The sequence below is a fragment of the Elephantulus edwardii genome, unplaced genomic scaffold, assembly GCF_000299155.1.
Source record: "Elephantulus edwardii isolate Elephantulus edwardi_28Jun2011 unplaced genomic scaffold, EleEdw1.0 scaffold00108, whole genome shotgun sequence".
In the NCBI taxonomy this organism is placed as follows: Eukaryota; Metazoa; Chordata; class Mammalia; order Macroscelidea; family Macroscelididae; genus Elephantulus; species Elephantulus edwardii.
In genome coordinates, this window is record NW_006399858.1 from 5,779,835 (window position 1) to 5,800,176 (window position 20,342).

The window sequence follows — 20,342 nt, forward strand, 5'->3', positions numbered from 1 at the left end:
TTTACAGGCAATGTCCTGTAGGGGTCTCTGTTACTATCTATTTGCGCCTGCAATGAACTACAAAAGAATGTAAGCACCTTCGTTTTAATGCCTGATTCGTCTGCATTCTTCAACGAGCAAAAGAAAGAATCCTAATACACCATACAGTCGAATAATACCAAGTTCTCTACAAATGATATATGCAAAGCTCTCTACTCAATATGCTCCTCAGTTAGAACTGATGGAAAGATTCGCTACTCTTTGGAAACGCACTCACGCCTGCTCTTAATAGCGGAAGCATTAGCTAATGGTCTAACGCCATTAAGTGTTTACCGCATAAGTTACTGTGAAGAGCAGGAAACGAACATTGACAGCGGTGGTCGAGGGAACCGCTTCCCTCCACCTCGGGTCTCTCCTGGGGGTGCTTGCTCTCTGCCTCAAAATCTGCTTGGAAGACAAAATCGGAAGCTGTTATGTGCTGCCTCTAATTCCACTTGAGTTCAAAGAAGTCCTTTTCCAACGTTGTCTTTTTTTATCGGTGCAGCTCAAGCACGCTCGTGATCTTGTAACAGCCAGCCCGGCGGCTGGGCGTGCGGCACGCCTTTGCAAAGCAGCGGGCAGACCGGGCAGGGGACGCAGGTGCTGTGTGTGTGCAGCCCTTCTCTGCAGCCGGAGTCTATCCCATCATCGAATGCAAACTAGCCATCCGTTTTCCATCCTTCCTCGCCCAGCCTCTCACGTCCGGTGGGTGAGAAGGGGCCGGAAGGCTATTGACCCCCAGTCCTCGCGAGTCTCTTATTTAACTGAACTTGGTGACAATCGCTCTGACCCTCCGCCCCTCCCAGACAGACTGCTAAACTCGTCTAGGTTTTGGCCTGGACTGCGCCAAGCCCAGGCGTTTGGAAAGCAAAAGAAACCTGTCTAGGGACCTGGGCTGGGAGTGTGGTGGAAGAGTGACCTCACTTCAATCTCGCTCTGGTGCATCGTGTTCTGCACGACACCCCCGGCCACCTCTCAACTCCTCTTCCAGTCCCCTGAGGCCGCCTCCACCAACACTGAGAAGTTGGAGAAACTGTCACCTGTGGGAAGCCGGATTTGGGCAGAGAGAAAGGCCTTGGGCCAGAGCGCGCTGGTTGAGGGCGCGTCAGTCTGGCAGGAGCTGCCGAGCTGCCTCCCGTGGAGACCCCAGACCCCCGCCCTGTGTCCCTCGTCTCTCGGCTCACTCCTTGTAGTCCCCAGGCGCCATTGGCTTGGGGTGGCACGGAGGACCAACTTGGGCAGGCGCCCGGACTGCAAGTTCGAGACGCCCCGCCTCCTTCCCGCACTTCAGGGGCGCGCCAGCAGGAACCTTCCCATTCGGTCTCCAACTGCGGTCATAGCTGGCGTTTCGGAACTTCGCCTCCAGCCGCGCTGCGCCTGCCGCCTGCCTCGGACAACCTCCACCCAGGCCCGGGGAGCCCCCGCACTGACGCCCCAACTTTTTACGCGCAGTCTGCACCTCTCGGCTGTCCGGCTCCAGGGCCAGCGGCGCAGGCGGCACTCCAGTCTCGGCTCACTCGCCTGTTTCCTCCCCGGTCCGCGTAGGGGCAGCCCGGGGTCGGGGTGCTCCTCGCGTACCCCGCCCCCCAGCCGACTCTCGCGGAGGGGCTGACCCCCGGGGCCCAGGCCTCTTCTCGGAAGCCTTCGCCTCCACGCGGGTTCCCGCCGCTGTCGCCGGCGCGGGGGGCCGGGATCGGGCCGCAGGCCCCGTCGGCGGAGCACACCATGGCGGGTTGCTGCTGCCTGTCGGCCGAGGAGAAGGAGTCGCAGCGCATCAGCGCCGAGATCGAGCGGCAGCTGCGCCGCGACAAGAAGGACGCGCGCCGCGAGCTCAAGCTGCTGCTGCTTGGTGAGTGGTCCTCTCCCGCGCCCCGCTCCCGGGAGCCCCCACAACTCCGGGCGTCTCTCCTCTCATCTTCGGTGGGGCGACTTTCGAAGGCTCCCCTTTTAAAATAGGCCTGGGAGGTTAACACTTAATCCCACAAGTCCTAACTTGTGCAGAAACCAACTTAGATTTGGGGGTGCTGCAGGGAAGCTGCCTGACCCACATGATGGGCTCGGGTCCAGCGCTGATCCTAACTCTCTGGGATGTCTGTGCCGACCTTTGCTCGCTACTTAAGGACATGGCTTTCTTGAGATCCTAGGTTTTGTTGTTGCGAACCAGCATAATGACGCCATGTGACAGTGGAACTGCCCCACAGAGCTGTCCCGCTGCCATCTGTAAGGGAGCAGGTCATCACGTCTGTCTCCCATGGAGCCACTGGGTGGAGTTCATCCGCTGATCTTTCTCGGTTAGCGGCTGAGCACTAAACCGCGGTATCACTAGGCTCCATGATGCAGTTGGAAGTGCCCCCACTTTACAGAGTTAAAAATAGAGGCCGGGACAATGGGTGGGCTTGTCTGATTGAGAAAAGACAGAGCAGATACTAGGCTGGGGGTGGGGTGAAGTCCCAGATGCTAATCACTCTCCTATGGCCTCGGTGACTCCTCAGACACTGTCTGGTGGTCTCCTTTGGCGAGGTCCCGCAATTCCAAGCCTATGAGAGAGCCACGTCCACTGTCCTGCTTCTGTGTGCACCCTTCCTAGCTCCAGCCCCTGTTAGCTCTTAAGGAAGCTTTTCTGGTCTCTGCAAAGCTCTAGGTAGCTGCCTGCATCCAAGAACAGAAAACACGTTAACGTTCCGTTTATGCCACAGTGCGAGGATCCCACCTCCTCTACTTTCTAGAGGCCTTCACAGCTCACTGATTTTTCAAAAGTTTATCTTTCCTTCTTCAGAACTGGAGACCAAAATCGTCCACTGTCAAAATCTTCATCCACAGGCTGAAGCGTTGCCACTTCCCACCCCACCCTCCACCTTCTTGTCCAACACAAATCTCTCACACTGCTGGGCTATTTGTCTTTCATGTAAACACACATCCTCGGCTAAAACTTTTAGAAAAGTTCATCTGTTGTGGCTGGGTGCCATGGAGTTGACTACATCATTGAAACCCTCCTAGTAACAAATCAGAACCCTGCCCTATCTTGCATCATCTAATTAGTATAAAAGAGAAAAAACCTTTAGTCAATACTGCCTTCAGATATGGGCTAGGAGATCCCCTGTATTTAGAGGGCAGGGCATAAAACCCCTGTATTTATAGGGCCGGGGCTAGACTTTCATTCTTCCTCTCTCAAGGGATAGGAGTTGGCAGATCCTAGGGGACCTCCCTCCCACAGTGTTTGTTCCCTTCTAAATTTTAATCCAATTTCCTCCTTGAGTGGCCACACACCTGCCTCCAGGGCTTGTGCCTCGGATGTGAGCTCCCAAAGGGGCAGTTAATTTCTTTCAGCTCTTGGAAATATGAGCTGGAGACCACAGGAGTGCCCATGGAAGCTCCCTGGTGGGATCAGAGAAGTCTGTCAGATACCTGGCCCTGCTTTTCCATTCCTGGTGCAGAGCTCTTTGGGGTCTGAGAATTTTACATTTTCCCTGGCCTTCCCTTAATATGAAGGAACATCTAGGAGATTCTTTGATAGCCTGCTAGCTTGGTTAGCTCTTTGAAGTAGTATGCAAGCCCTCATCTGCACCCTTCCCAGGCAACTCAGGGTGAGTTTGAGCTGCCATCTCTTCAATTGCTGGTGGAGCATGTAACCATTCTTGGTGTCACTCAGGGACTCACCTAAAAGAGAGAGGTCTTGGGTGAGAAGTTTGAGTGATTCCTTCACCTTTCACAGGTTGTCACTCCAACCTTTTTTTTTGTCCCCTGGAGCCACTGACCACAAACAAACAAAACCAGATTTCTGGCTTTCTCTTTGTCCCGAATCAAGGCAGCCTCACGTAGTACAGAGAAGAATGCTCCATAGTGGGTTCTTGCCTGGCTTCTCTAGATCTTGTTTCTGTGGTGCTGCTGGGTGCGTGCAAAGCGCCGGTGGTTACATTAGCAGCTGAATGAAACATGTCTATGTCCCCCAAGACCTTCACTGTGTTCCTGTCCTGCTCTGACTGGCTCCTCTTCTCTGTGACAATTTCCAACTAGAAACACAGTTTCCAAACACCAGGGGCTATCTGGAGCCTGAGGTCTGGATTTCTGGTTTCTTTTACTCTGAGGGACAGGGGCAGGCTTCCATTTCTTCCGCTCAAGGAGAGGAGGAGGCCATGGCTCAGGAGCAGCAGGTGGACAATTCACCTGAGCTTCTAAAGTCGATTAGATGCCCAGGTGAAAAACCCCACTTTGTAAAAATGAGAGTTAGGAATGCAGTAGACAGGTCTTGGATGTTGTCTTGATGACACAAAGAAGGATGTGGTGGTATTCTGTGACTATTACTGCCACGAAGCCCCCAGAGAGCAGGTCTGATCCCATAGTCTGTAACACATGGGGTCCCAGGGATTGGAACCTGCAGCAATGGGCTTTTTTGTCTCTTTCGGTTCCTCTGCACCCCCTCAATTTATAGCTGAACAACAGAGACTAAAATATTAGGGAACTATACTCTTTTTTTAAAAACAAAACAAAACCAAAAGTATATAATATTTGTCATATTGTTTCTGTACTTTGCAGAAAAAGTTTATTACTTATGGGTTTGGGTTTTTTTTTTCTCTTTCCCTCAATGCTCATCTCTGCTAACCCTCTGAGATGGATTCTTTCTGCATATAAATTGTTATTTACTGTTTTTAATATTAGTGGTCTTGCCCCGTAACTGTTCTTTTGTGACTGACATGTGTCACTAGGCATCATTTGTTGTCAGTTCATCCATGTTGTGACTTTGTTCATTCTTGATCAGTTTTCAGTGATGCGTAGTAATAATCCATTGTGTGAATGTTGCACGGTTTCTTTTAGCCATTCCTCCGCTTATGGACACTTGAGTTGTTTCCAGTTCTCTGCTCTTAGAAGTAGTGCTGCAGTAAACATGGGTGTGGACCTATCTGGGATATTAATTTCGTTTTATTTTATTATTTGATACAGTGCATGTAATGACCTGAAGTGCCACCAACTTTATCATAATAAAGCACACTTTTGCAACAAAATCGTAAGAGGATATTTCCATAGTTCATCCACCAGTGCTGCCTATGCTCCTTCCCCACTGGGTAAACGTTTGCCTGGGTCGATGGCATTTAAGAGCTGTTGACTGGTTAGGGCCAATATTGCAAGAAGTCAGCCCAAGGCTTCTCAACCCAGGAGATGGCAGGATGAAGGAGACAGCTTAACTTAGTAGCTTGAAATTCTTTATTGGTTCCTTGGATGAAAGGACAAGAACTGAGAGTTCTATATGAACACTGAATGGTTTCTTGTAGGAAGCAAGGATCTGGACAATAGCAATTAAATCTGAAATTGTGGTCTTTGACTGGTTTTTGTGGTAAGAGAAGCTTAGTGGAGTGTTGGTTTTAATCAGGATGAATGTCTCCAGCACTTCTGCAGCTTTGCTCTTGAGGCAGATGTCTCTTTGAAAGTCTGGGGTAGAATGCTGATTGGAGAATTTAGTATTTGACTTTAAGGACTAAACATCTGTGGACAGTCTGCCTGGGTTCAAGGCCTGGGCCTCCTGGCCGTGAACCAATCTCTGGACTTCATTTAGTGGTAGGAACTCAGTAAATAGGAGCTGGTTTTGACAGTTATGACTACCAGTGAGGTGTCATTTTCATTTTCATTTTCCAGCTCAATTGTAGGCTGTGTGGTCAACACCCCATACCAAAGCCATTGTTACCTAGTGGCTTCTCGCTCATGGCAACTCCAAGTCAGAGAGCACTGCTTCGTAGGGCTCTCGCAGGCTGCCTTTTTAGGTCTCCAGACCTTTCTTCCAAGGTTCCTATATGCAGATTCGAACCTACAAGCTTTTACTCAACACTTACGAGCACTTCCTGCTTGCACTTCTCAGGGACTCTGGTTGTATGGCGGTTTGAAATTGCCTGGTTGTACTTTAACAGCAAAATATTGCTTTGCATTTCTTTTACTGTTTTCTGAGCTATAAAAGACTTTAATGTAATTCTTCCTACTTACAGTTTGAAAAATCTAGGTCCCACAATATTTTGTGGTATTTATTATAGGTATGTTGTTGCTGTTACGTGTCATCAGGCTGGAACTGACTGAACCATCCAGTAAGTTTTAAGAGACTGTAAAACACTTGGAGAAGGTTGGGCAGTCTCCTCCTGTGTGATTAACTGCCTCTGAAAACCTGCTGGAGGGTCAGCTATTGGTCAGTACCAACTCTGTGGTATACAGCAACAACAAAACATTTGGAAAGAGATTGTACATCTTTTTCCTGTGGAGCTGCTGGAGCCACTTAGAACCACTCACCTCTGTATCGCCAGCTCACCCTCTTCCTATCAGGCCACCAGAGTTCCCTCCCATTCACTCTTATTGCCACAGACTTAGAACTGACTCAAAGCAGGTCTTCGGGTTAGCAGTACAACTCCCTATGGCCTATGCCTTCAGAACTTGATTTTAAGCATGTTATTGTTGTTAGGTACCATCAACTTGGCTATGACTCATAGTGACCCTATGAACTAGATCTGAACCCTGCCCAGTGCTGTGCCACCCTCACCATCTTCAACATGCCCATTGTTACAATCACTGTGTCAACCCTTCTTGTTGACTATTTTCCTCTCTTTCTCTCACCTTCTTTGCTTTATCAAGCATTGCGTCTTTCTTCAAGGAATGATGCCTCCTGGCGACATGTCCAGAGTATCACCATCCTATCACCAAGTTTCACCATCCTTTCCTCTAAGGACCACTGTATTGCTATATATACATATGTTGTTGTTGTTGTTGTGTACTGTTGAGTCAGAACTTACCCATAACTGACCCTCCAGGAGGTTTTCAGAGGCAGATAATCACTGGGGAAGAGATTGTCCATCCTTCTCTCATGGAGCAGCTGGTGGATTCGAACCACGTGTCTTCGGGATTGCAGCACAGCTTCTTGCCACTGGGCTAAATGTCTCATTACTGTTGAGTTGGAGCCGACCCATACTCATAGGCGACCCTCCAGTGAATTTTCAGCTGCCATAAAACCAATGGAGGTTCATTAAAATTAATAAAATTTAATAATAATAAAAAAAAAGAAAACCAATGGAGGGGAGACTGCCAATCTTCCTTCCATGAGCATTGGTGGATTCAAACTATCCACTTGTATGTGATTATGTTTTAGAGTTCACAATTGTGTTCTGGACTGGATATATTAAAGTAGATGGTGCGGGCTTGTAAGGAGAAAGTGACAGAATTTTCCTGCTTTGTAAGGAATAAAAGACATGAAATGGTTAATTTGTTTATTATAATCCCTTCTTCTTAGTTTAGTTCATTTCCCGCCTTTTCCAAAGTCCAGGCAGGGTCTCAGTGCTGGGGGGCTTTTTGGGACCCAGTTAGAGGAGGTTTTTTAGGTGGTAATTTACAAAGGAAGTGCTCATAAATGCTTCTTGGGGTGGACATGGCATAGTGCGTGGGAGTTACTCTAGAAGGACCTGATGAAGGAGGGGTGGCTGAGCAAGGCCTTGGAAAGGGGGAGAGGAGGAGCTCTGACCGGCTTCAGACTTCACCCCAGCTGCACGGGGATACTTTGGAGGCCTGTAAACTTCCAGGATCTGAGTAAATACAAAACACTCCTGAAATTAAAGATTTTATTGACTTTTAGTGCTTTATATTGGTATTTATGGAATATTGGGTTTGCTATAAAACAGGTTTTAATTTTAGTATATGTGCTGCTGAAGTAAGCACTAAAACAGGCTTTAAATAGGAAAATTTTATTTGCTTATGCCCTAGTTTATATTAGAAAACAGTCTCCGGATGCACAAATGGTTAGGCTCTCAACTACTGGACAAGAGGTTGTAGTAGTGGTTTGAATTCACAGCTGGAGTCCTGTGGAGCAGTTCCACACATGCACACACACACACACACACACACACACACACACACACGGCCACCATCATGAACTGGCACTAACTGCCAGGCATTGAAAAACATTCCTATTTCACAAAAGGAATGGGGATCCTCTCTGTGGCTTCATGTCCATCCTGGCTGGACCCTCAGCAAATGAGCTTGACTAACTACCAGGCCTCCATTCACTCCACACATGCTTAGAGGCCTCCGGGACTTCTCAGTGACAAATGCACCTTTAAACAAATAGGAAATCTTTGAAATGATGGACTTTTACCCACTTGTACCTTTTCAAATAACTTTATTAAGGTATAATTTACACACAACAGATGTCCCCTATTTTAGGTGTAGTGAGCTCTGGTGACGTGGGCCGTAGGGAGCTGCACCACTCACCCCACGGCTGCACCTCTCTGGCTGCTGAATCCACCAGTGGCTCTGAGGGGCAAAGGTGGCCAGTGTCCTCCTGTGCAGGGCAGAGCACCAAGTCAGCTCTGTCCTGATGGCGGTGAGAAAGGATTTTCAGTGAACATCTCAGTGCACAAATGACAGCCACTGTGTTGCCCGACAGCAGTCATTTTAGAGAACAATCCCATTCCTCCACCATGCCCATGCCAAGTTCCTTGTGTCCCGTTTAAGCCAATCTGCTGTCCTACAAGTAGTAGTGTGGGGGGAAAAACCTTTTTAGTTGGAAACAATTTTACAAATACAGACCACTTTTTAGGAGACCCTGGATGGCATAGATGGTTAGTTGAAAGGTTGGTGGTTCTAACCTATCCAAAGGTCCTTGGAAAGACAGGCCTGTCCGTCTGCTGTTAAATTGATTCTGGCACATAATGACCTGCAGGACAGGGGAGAGCTGCCCCATGGGGTATCCAGGGCTGTCAGTCTGTCTGGTAGCAGTTTGTCACATGTTTCTGCCATGGCCTGGCCGGTCCAAACCACTAAGGTTAGAGGCCTCGTGCTTTAACCTTTGTACTGTCAGAGATCCTTCTGGAAGGTCGCAGCCTTTCAGAGCCTGTGGCGTAGTTCTGCTCTGCATGTGAGGCTACTGTGAGTCAGAAGCTATTTGAAGGTAACAACCATGACCAGACTCGACAAGAACGAGAGTGGAAAACCCCACGTGTGTGCTCTTTTCCCAGGACACCTGTGATTTACATTTCACTCCATTTTCTTTTCCATCTGTGGGCTTCCTTCAGTTTTTCTAAAATACTTGGAGTTAAGTTCTGTATCATCATCACTATTCCTAAATACTCCAGTATGTGTTTCTTAAAATTAGGAATAATTTCTTAAAAGCTATAAGAACAGTGTGGGTAGCATGATGGCAACCAGTTGGACTTCCTTGACTCTATAAGGGGAAACATCCTGAGGTCAGACATGTCCACCATGCTCCCCACATCTTGTTGTTGTTGTTGTTGTTGTTGTTATTGTTATGTGCCATCAAGTTGCCTGAGACTCATAGTGACCCTACATAAAACAGCCCTAAACCCTGCTCTATCCTGTGTCAATCTTATTGTCTCTGATACATCTACCCCCATTGTCCCAGTCACTGAATCAATCCATCTCATTGAGAGTCTTCCCTTCCTGCACTGTCCTTCCACTGTCCCAAATATGATGTCCCTCTCCAGGGACTGGTCCCTCATTGCAACATGACCTAAGTATGTCAGAAGAAGTTTCAGAATCCTTGCCTCCAAGGAGCAGCCTGGTCTCATTCTCTCTAAGATGAACCTGTTTGTTCTCCTAGCAATCCGTGGTATCTATATTCAGTACTCTTCTCCAGCACCACAGATCAAAGGCATCAATTCTCCTTCTATCGTCCCTAGTCACTCTATGGCTTTCTGATGCATAGCAAGTTACTTGAATCAGGCACACCCTAGTCTCCAGATTGACATCGCTGCTTTCCAGTACTTTGGAGTGGTCTCTGACAGCACACTTTCCCAATGCAATGAATCTTTTAATTTCCTGGCTGCTGTACCAAGAATGTTGATTGTGGAGCCAAGCAAACTAACGCTGTTAACAATCTCAATCTCTTCACCATTCATCATAATGCTGCCAAGAAAAACCTTAAATCTGCACCCATCCCTCCCCCATACACACACCTACATCTTTCTGTCAATTCTAACAGCTGCCGTTCCTCACAGGGTGCTGGGTACTCTACGACAGGGTCTGGTAATCTGTTGCATTGGCCACACCGAACTCAGGGAACCGTCTTCACTCTTAAGGGATTTCTTAGGGACGTTAACAAGTTACAGAACCATACTCATGATAATAGGGCTTAGCGGGGAAGATAATAGTTTGCAGTTTGAGTTGGAAACATGATGCAATTCTTCAGTCTGGACAGCTTCTCAAGTATACTCATAGGCTTCAGGTAAAAATACTCAAACTTACTACCATTGAGTGAGAACTTACTCATAACCGACCCCCCAGTGGGATTGCAGGGCTATTAACTGCATGGCAGGAGATTGCTTGTCTTTCTCCAGTGCAGCAGCTGGTGGATTTGAACTGCTCATCTTTATGTTGGCAGCACAACTCCCTACTCACTAGACCAGGTCAAAGTTAAAAATTGTAATCTTAAAAAAACTGTAATCTTCTTAAAAATTTATCGTGAGCTTGGAAACAGGAGTGGCATCCACTTCCATAATAGTTTGCTTCTGGAAACCCTATGAACCTGGAGAGAGGAAGAAAGCCACCCAAGCATTGAGGACTCTCCTTCATAGGGTTGCTATGAGTCGCCTGTGACTCGATGGCACTTAACAACAACAACGACAACAACAACAACAACAATGTATATAACAAAAAAGATAGCCATTTTAACCATTTTTAATGTGTGCAATTCAGTCACTAGTCTCAAGACTAGTTATAGCCATCATATTGTGCTACTATAATCAAGTCCCTTTTTACAAGTTTTCCATCACTCTACACAGAAATGAAGTCCTGTCACACACTGCTCTCTCCACTGACCCCAGTAGCCACTGATAAACTTTTGTCTCTTTCTGTCTGACCCTCCCGCGGGTTTTCCGAGGCAGTAAATCACACAGGAGGAGATTACTGATCCTTTTGTGGAGCAGCTGATGGATTCGAACTTTGTGCCTTTCGGATTACAGTACAGCTTCTTACCAGTAGGCCATCTGAACTCCCTGATGCTGGCAAATACATGTTAGTAAATTTGATCTTGGCACAATATTTCTGTCCAATCTATTACCCTAGTTTACAGATTGACCCAGCAATTTCCCAGTGGCCATTTCCTCTACCCTAGTGTAGGATCCAGGATAGAATTAATTTCTCACACCTTTATGTTGTTGTTGTTTCCTTTATAGTTTCCTCTAATCTGGAGCAGGCTCCTGGGTTTCTTTGCCTTTTTTGCCTTTATGTTGAATTTTCGGAGTATACAAAAATTACTTTGTATACCCTCCCCCTTTTTGGTAGAAGTTTTCCATGTTGTTACATCTGGTCATTTACTAGAGATTCTACCTGCGTATTCTTGGCAGAAACACTGAAGTCAGTTACACCATGACACTGTCCTTCACTGGTTATATTACATTTGACCACCTGTTCATCTGTCCTTCACTGGTTATATTACATTTGACCAACAGGTCAAGATATTACCTGTTTTCTACACTGTAATATTTTTCCCTTGCAATGGATAAGTTCTTTGTGGAGAGATAAACATAACAATCTAGGTCTAACACTGAGAAGAATGAGAAATCTAGACCAAGAAACTATTGTCCAAACAGAGCAAGAAAATTCTGAGCAATTTGAAATCAGGAAATGTGTAATGTGAGGACTGTATCCTTTCTCCATACCTATTCAGTCTGTGTGCTGAGCAGATCATTAGGGAAGATGGATTTTTAAGAGGAAGAGTGTGGCATCAGAACTGGAGGGAGATTCATCAGCCACCTGAGTTATGTGTATGACACAATCTTGCTTGCTGAAAGATGCTTGCTGATACTTGAGATACTTGCTGCAGGGATCAAGGACTGAAGCCTTCAATATGGAGTACATCTTAATGTCAAGAAAATAAGAATTGTCACCAGTGGGCCAATAGACAACCTCATGATAGATGGAGAAAAATTGAAATTGTCAATGACTTCTCCTTACTTGGATCCACAGTCAACAACCTTGGCATCAGCTGTCAGGAGACCTGGAAATGTATAACACTGGGAAAGTCTGCTTCAGGAACATTATCCAAGTCCTGAAGAGCAATGTCAGTTTATATAAACTAAGGTGCACCAGATTGAAGCCATAGTCCTTCCAATGACCTGCTATGCATCTGGGATTAAATAAGGATGACAGAAGAGGAACTGATGCCTGTGAGCTGTGGTGTTGAAGAGCACATGCCAATGACTGCCAAAAGAACAAACAGATATGTTTTGGAGAAGGTGCAACCAGAGTGCTTTTTAGAGGCAAGTTTGGCAAAGATATTTCATTTCACATAATTTGGGCATGTTGTTGTTGTTGTTGTTGTTGTTATGTGCCGTCAAGTCGTTTTCGACTCATAGCGACCCTATGCACAACAGCCCTAAACCCTGCTCTATCCTGCGCCAACCGCACTGCCTCTGACACACCCATCCCGATTACCCCAGTCACCGAATCAATCCATCTCATAGAGGGTCTTCCCCTCCTGCGCTGTCCCTCCACCCTCCCAAGCATGATGTCCCTCTCCAAGGACCCGTCCCTCCTGGCAACATGTCCAAAGTATGTCAGACGAAGCCCCAGAATCCTTGCCTCCAAGGAGTAGCTTGGTTTAATCCTCTCCAAGATAAATCTGTTTGTTTTCCTGGCAGTCCATGGTACATTCAGTACTCTTCTCCAGCACCACAGCTCAAAAGCATCCACTCTCCTTCTGTCCTCCCTAGTCATTGTCTAACTCTCTGATGCATAACAAGCAATTGCAAAGACCATGGCCTGTATCAGGCGCACCTTAGTCTCCAGAGAGACACCGTTGCTCCTGAGTACTTTAGAGAGGTCCCTAATAGCAGACTTTCCCATCGCGATACACTTTTTGATTTCCTGACTGCTGGTGCCAAGAGTGTTGACTGTGGAGCCGAGCAAACTGAAGCTGTGAACAATCTCAATCTCTTCACCATCCATCCTGACGCTGCCAATTGGTCCAGTGGTGAGAATCTTTGTCTTCTTGACATTGAGCCTCAGTCCATACTGAAGGCTGCAGTCCTTGACCCTTTGCAGCAAGTGCATGAGTTCCTCCTCAGTTTCAGCAAGCAGGGTTGTGTCATCTGCATAACGCAGATTGTTAATAGATCTTCCACCAATCCTGATGCCACAATTCTCCTAATAGAGCCCAGCCTCTCGGATAATCTGCTCTGCATACATGTTGAAAAGGTATGGAGACAGGATGCATCCCTGGCGTACACCCTTCCCAATTTTGAACCATGCAGTGTTACCCTGCTCTGTTCTGACTACTGCCTCTTGGTCCAAGTATAGGTTTCTCATTAGCACAATTAAATGTTCTGGGATTCCCATTCTTCTCAGAGTCAGCCACAGTTAGGAGACGCTATTCCTTGGAAAAGGATATCCTGCTTAGAAAGGTGGAGGGTCAGTGAAAGAGAGGAAGACTCTCCGCAAGATGGATTGCTACAGTGTCTGCAGCAATGGGCTCCAGTGTGTCGGGGTGGTGAGGATGGCACAGGATAGGACAGGGCTGTTCATAGAGTCTCTGTCAGTTGTACTTGACCGGACAGCACTTAACAACAACAAAAACTGAGGAGACATGCAAGCAACCTGTTCCTCATCCAACCTTCCCTCTCCATTTACTAACCATTGATGATTCTTGCCTGGTCTGATCTATGACAGGATGGCGAGACAAGGAGCTTTTTCCATCTATGACAGGATGGCGAGACAAGGAACTTTTTCCTGCTCCACAGTGCTCTCGGGGCCTGCTGCTGGCCCCCAGCCTTCCCCGGTTAGACTCCTTCTCCAGGGGGCACGTCAATGGTTGCTCCTTCATGTGCTCATCCTATGGGCTCCTGAGTTTCTCTTTGTTCTTCCAGCGAGTTGCCTTTGTTACTGCACTTACCCATTTTGGGCCTCACCTTATATGAGGGTGTGCAGTGGGGAGGAACCTTTCCCAGACATCTGAGCAATCCTTTCCAGCCGGCTGCTGTGTCATAGTGACCAGTCACCTCATTTTTCTGAGCCCTTCTTTCCTTTCTGCCCTGACAAGATATTCCAAGTAGATCTTGAACCTGCCCTAGAATCAGCCATTTCTCTGAGAGATCCTTATTCTTTTTAGGAGAAAATTGTACCCTTTCTTTTAAGACACTTAATGCAACTTGAAACAAAGATATCAAATCCATTGAATTCAAGTCATCAGCGTGACTAAAATATCTGAAGGGTGAAATTTGTAATGCATGTACTTCAAGGTTGACATTTTTGAGATTTTCAAAAGTCTTAAGATGTGAGCAGACATAAATTTTTAAAAATCTGCCAGTGGAGTTTAAAAAAAACCAAACACCTATGTAAAAATACACCTTAATCTTAAAGGAGGGCGCTCTTGTGGTCTAGTGTGAAGAAACTGCACTGCAAATCCAAAGGCACACAATTCAAATCCACCAGCTGCTCCGTGGGAAAGAGATGGGCAGTCTCTTCCCATGTGATTTACTGCCTCTGAAAACTTGCTGGAGAGTTAGCTATGGGTCAGTTCTGACTTGACAGCACACAACAACAATGACGATCCTAACAGTTCTTAAAAATACTTTTAAGTCTGTATCACCTTTTGCTTTCTCTTCTCCCCTGATATCTGAACCACAGAGGAAAGTTTTCTTGTAAGAATCCCTCCCCATTTTGGGGGTGGAGGGAGGGAGGTAGTGAATCCAAAGAGAGAGAAAAAGTTTTTCAGTAAACTGGTGCAGCAAAGATATATTACTAAACATCAGCCACTGACTTGTTAGGTGCCCGCAGGTCAGCTGCCACTATACTCTAACAGTGGATCTGGACCTTGCCCTGCCCTGTGCCATCCTCACGTTCACTGTCATGCCCAACCCCACTGCGGCAGTCACTATGTAAATGCCTTGGGCTGAGGGACTGAAGGGCTTCTTTGTCTTTAACGCTCTCCTTTGCAGCATGGTGACTTTTCCCAAGGACCAGTTCTTTCTGACAACATGCCCAAAGTGCATGAGATAAAGTTTCACCATCAAGGGCTCCAAAGAGCACCATCATTGTACTTTGCCCAAGACAGATTTCTCTGGTATCTTTGGCAGATATCTCATACTCTTCACCAATATCACAATTCAAAGGCATCGGTTCTTCTGTCTTTCTTATTCACTGTCCGACTTTCAGATACATAAGAGGCAGTGGAAACAGCATGACTTGGCTCAGGCACTGACAGTCTTACTCTTGAGCACTTTAGAGAGGTTCTTGACAACAGCTTTTCTGAACACAACAAGTCTTTTGATTTCTTGACTGTTGCTACCTTATGTATTGGTTGTGGATCCAAGTAAAAGTCGTTGTTCTGTACCCATTGCATTGTAACCAACCAGTAGGTCTCTTTTCAGAGGCAGTAAATCTCATGAGAGATGACTGGCCATTTTTCTCCCATGGAGAACCTGGTGGATTTGAGCTGCAATTCGTTACCACTAAGCCATCACCCTTAATTGGGTTCTGACTCACAGCAACGACCTGTCTGTTAGTGAAGAGCAGGGCCCCATAGAGAGTCCGTGGTTGACTTCTTTTTTAAGTAGACCTACAAGCATTGGAAGCTGACTCCAAGATACCTCTGGTCAGGTCCAAACCACTAAGCTTTTGTTTAACAATGAGCAGATCAGCTGCCTGTACCACTCGGACCCTTAAACACAGAGGCTGAAATTCAAGCAAAAACAGGACTTCAGTGGGAGCGTGTGGAGCCTCTGGGTGGCGCTGGACTGACTGTGCACTGAAAACGTGGAGCCTCAAACCCACAGGCGCCTGAGAAATGGTCCTGGTGATTCCCTTGCCTAGGACCACAGCCTTGAATCCTCTTCAGCGGTTCAGCTCTGCCAACAGAGGCCACTGAGACAGCCACTGAAAACACGGGCAGGGCATTCTGTTGGCCTCTGATGGAATTGGTTAAAAGAAGATTGGAATCATTAGAGTCTGGGAAAGGGCAAGAGCCAAGGGAGTTCAGGGGTCCTCGACCACTGGCATTTACCCATCTTCTCCAGGGTGCAGCCATCAACACGCACGGCAACAAGACAGTCTGGCAGGGACCTATGTGTTTTCCCAGATCAGCCAGTTCTGCCCAGGGGTCCCTGGTGAGCCACCTCCAGGGCTGCAGATGCCTCAGGGTCAGTGAAAGCTGACATGCAGCCAGGACTTCTCACAGGGGGCTCTGTGTGAACCCACGCTTTCATTTAGACGGGTTTGGCTCATTCTTCATAATGGGTGAATTAATGAGTCACGGTGTCAGCCTGGGTCCTTGGCTACAGACCATTTACAAAGAAGAATGTATTGGGAGTCACAAGAAACTCCCAGAGTTAATGAAAATTGGAGAGCAGGCTTGGCAAAGGGGCAGCATGCAAGAGTCCTTACACCGAGCATGGTGGTTTGGGACCAGGCTGCCAAGGTCACAGCTGGGGGACTCCATCAGTCACTGTTGCTCCACTGCAGGACTGCAGGTCATCTCTGACGTGTCCGGCAGCCTTGTCTCACATTAACAGAAACTCAGGCTATCTGACTGCTGAACCTGGATCAGCTACCTGTGGCCATGGGCCAAGGAGCTAGGGGAGAGGTTGCATGGTACAGTGGTTAGGAGTGTGTTTTCTGAAGCTAGGCTGCCTCTGTTTAAAATCTTCATTCTTCCACCAGTGAGCTGTATCCAGATATATACCTTCATTTTCTCATCTCCTAAATAGGACCAACAACCCTGGAAGTGATATGAAGACTTCCTTATGGATACTAGTGGGCTGTGGGTTTTGGAGCAGTCTATAAAAGCTCACAAGAGGAAAAACAGATTTAGATTGAAGTAAAAAGAAAGTAAAACTTAAGAAGAGACAGGAGCAGAGGGGGATGTTAATCACAGGTTCACACAATTTGGTGGGTGGAGGGCGGGGTGGGTAAAGGAAATGGGAAAGATCCGGTGTAAAAAACAACGTATATGAACTTTGTAAGTAAACCAGTGCAAATAACTTTTTTTTAAAAAAAATATGTAATGATAAAAATTTCTAAAAACTAGAATTACTGTTTTCATGTCAGATGCATTGCTGAGTATTAAATATCCCAGTACAAAGCAAAGAGTATAATATTTTATCAGCTAGGGTCGCAATTCAGCTGCAATTTTTAAAAGGGTTCAATCATCCAGGGCTGATGGAACAGCTCCGTGAAGGCAGGATAGGTCTGTTCTATGTTATCGCTCTTCCATTCTCAGCACCCTACATCCATCTCATATAAAAGATGGGTTTTCTAGCTTCTACCATAGCATCTTTGAGAAAGAAAGGCTGGCGGTTTCCCTGTTAGATCACGATTTTAAGAGGCCCACATCACTCACTATTTCTATTCCTGGAGCTACAGCTTAGCCACCTGGTCACGCCTATCTATAGGGAGGCTGGACAATGGAGGCTGTAGCTGGATGTCCACAAACCTGGATAAAATCCTCCAATGGCAAAGAGAACAGGTGTTGGGGAGGGACATCGACTCAGGGGATGCATAGGCCAACTGTCAATAAAGAGTAAAAATGAAAAGAAACCCATCAAATGGAATTCCCACCGTCCAAGTCAGTGTGTGATGACGTTTGCATTTAGGCCACTCACTGACTCACGGCCAGAATCGATCACACTCATGGCTCAGGAGCCCACAGGTTCCCAAGGTTATAAATCGAAACAGAGAAGAACGCCTGCCTTTCTCCCTTGGAACTGCTAATAGATTCCAGCCTCCACAGTGGTTCAGTCTTTCTTTTCTTTTTTTCCAAAACAACAACCATTTATTATAGCTCATTAGTTTATGTATCCATTTGGCACTTCTATTGATCTTTTGTTTTTGGGTTTTTCTGGGGAGTTTCCCCTTAGGGATTTTTTTTTAAAATGTTCTACTAGTTTATTTACAAAATTAGAACATTGTTTTGAAGAACAAATTATTTCTGAGTAATTTTTAACTTTTTTATTGTGATTTTATTGAAGGTTTACAGAAAACTTGAATTTCCATTCATTCAATGTTGTACATTTTCCTCCCTAGCCTCTCCCCAGTTCACTTTTATCTTAAAAAAAATTACTCGTTGTTGCACAATTTCCTCCCTCTTCACCCACAGTTCACTTTGCTATGCACCTCTTATTCTGGACTATTGTTATGCAAATAATACCTAATAATAAATTCCTTTTAAACAGTTCTTTCTTTCATTTATTCCAATGCATTGTCATTATTTATCCCATCTTTTCTTAATTTCTCCCAAATCTCCATGTCAGTCCTGTTTTATAACAGTGGCATTATGCAGTATTTGTCCTTTTGTGACTGAGATACTTCACTCAGCATAATGTCCTCCAGAGTCACCCATTTTGTATAATATTTTATGAGTTCCTTGTTTAACAGCACTTCATAGTACTCCACTGCATTGCATGTTCCACCTTTGGTTAGCAGCACAGCTCCCCAAGGATAGGCCACCAGACCTCCCAGACGATTGATCAGCAGTCCGAAACGTCACACACTATGTTACCAGGGTTCTTGGTGGTAAATGTGGTATCACAAATAAAGTTTCAAAGTAGGAGAAGAGTAAACTATTTAAAAGAAATGGGTATGTGCTGTAGAAGAATGTACTAGGAGGACTTAATTTGGAATGAGCTGTCAAGAAAGGCTTCCAAGAGGAAAGAACATTTATTTTCTGGAAATGACTATTGAGCAGTTAGCTAGAAGAGTAGTAAAGACAAATGATGCAGGCAGATAGATTGGCATGTGCAGAAGCCTGGGAATGTCTGGTCCACTGAAGGGACCTATAAGAAGATCCCTGTGGCTGAATCAGAGGGAGCACAGAAGCTAAATGCCAGAGGGCCAGCACGGGACAGATAATGGGCATTACCACATGCAGACTATAGATTTGCATCCAAGGACAATGGGAAGACAAAGAAATGTTCTGACCAAAGAGAGAATGCAATTGATATCTTTTTAAAAGGCCATGCTCATTGCAGTGTGGAGGATGGAACAGGCGTGTGCCTGCCTTCACGGAGCTGCTCCATCAGCCCTGGGTGATTGAACCCTTTTAAAAATTGCAGCTGAGTTGTGATAGCTGATAAAATATTATACTCTTTGCTTTGTACTGGGATATTTAGTACTCTACAATGTATCTGACAGGTGTATTAAATTATATGGACTTTGAAGGCCGGAAAACCAGACTGTGGTGTGGTAAGAAAGAGGTGGGTTGTGGCTGGTGGGGGGCAGGGTTATCCAAGGCGCTGGTGTCTCTGTCCCTAGTTTCTCCCGTCATCATCCTTGCTTTTTGTACCACATACCTGCTTTCTCTGCAGCTGAATTGTCAATTATTTGATAGAGGGTTAAGGAGCCTGAGGTTGCTAACCAGAAGGTTGGTGATAAGAATCCACTGGCTACTGTGTGGGAGAAAAGGGAGCAGTCTCCTGCTAGAAAGATGTACAGTCTCAGAAATGTGTTGGAGTCAACTTGACGGCAGTAGTTTTGTTTGTTGCAGGAGGGAAGTGCTTTATTAGCAAAGAAGCTGTTGTAATTGCTTGTTTTAATTGTTACTAAATTCATTAAAGCAGAACACTCTGAAAACTTGATTTTCCTAATCCTTTAATTTTCTACAAATCTAATAATTAGTCTTTAAAATAATTTTTTATTGTATACTGATTTACTTACAAAGTTCGTGTACATTGTTTTTCACTCTGGCTCTTTCTCATTTCCTTTACCCACCCCTCCCTCTACCCATTAAATTCTGTGACCCTATGATTTTCGCACACCACTGTAATCCTAAACCTAACGCTAAACCTAATCCTAAACCTATCCTCACCCCTCTGTTCCCCCCACCTCCCCTTTGGATCCTTATACATGTTTTACTAGTTATCTTTTTGTTTTTACAAAAATGGCATTTATTATATACAATATTTGTCCTTATGAGTCTGAGTTAGTTCACTCAGCATAACGCTTTCCAGTCCCTCCCAAGCTAGGTAGTGATTTTCAAAATTCTTTTTCCTGCATGCTGCATAGGATTCCATCATGTGAATGTACTATAATTTCTCAATTTCATTTTGGTTGGATATTTGGGTTGTTTTCATGTTCTTGCGGTGGTGAATAATGCTGCGATGAACAGATCTCTGTGCCTCCAGTACTCATTTTCTCAGGCTATATTCCAAGCAGTGGAATAGCTGGGTCATATGGAATTTTTGTGTTTGGCTTTTTGAGGAAATGTCAGACTGCCTTCCAGAATGGTTGTACCATTACAATCCCACCAACAGTGTATAAGAGTTCCTATCTCACCACATCATTTCTAATATTTATTACTTGCTGCCCTGCTGAACTTTGCCACTGCTGCTGGAGTGAGATGGTATCACATTGTG

The 20,342-nt window shown here is 45.8% G+C and overlaps 1 protein-coding gene across 1 annotated transcript in view; it reads left to right on the forward strand.

Moving 5' to 3' along the window:
• Positions 1-1,711: 1,711 nt before the first annotated feature.
• GNA14 (guanine nucleotide binding protein (G protein), alpha 14) overlaps positions 1,712-20,342 on the forward strand; it is a 250,715-nt gene continuing 232,084 nt past the window's right edge. The window contains exon 1 of the mRNA XM_006891988.1: positions 1,712-1,867. Within this exon, the coding sequence (XP_006892050.1) occupies positions 1,744-1,867 (124 nt within the window). The 5' untranslated portion in view covers positions 1,712-1,743. The remainder of the gene's footprint in view (positions 1,868-20,342) is intronic.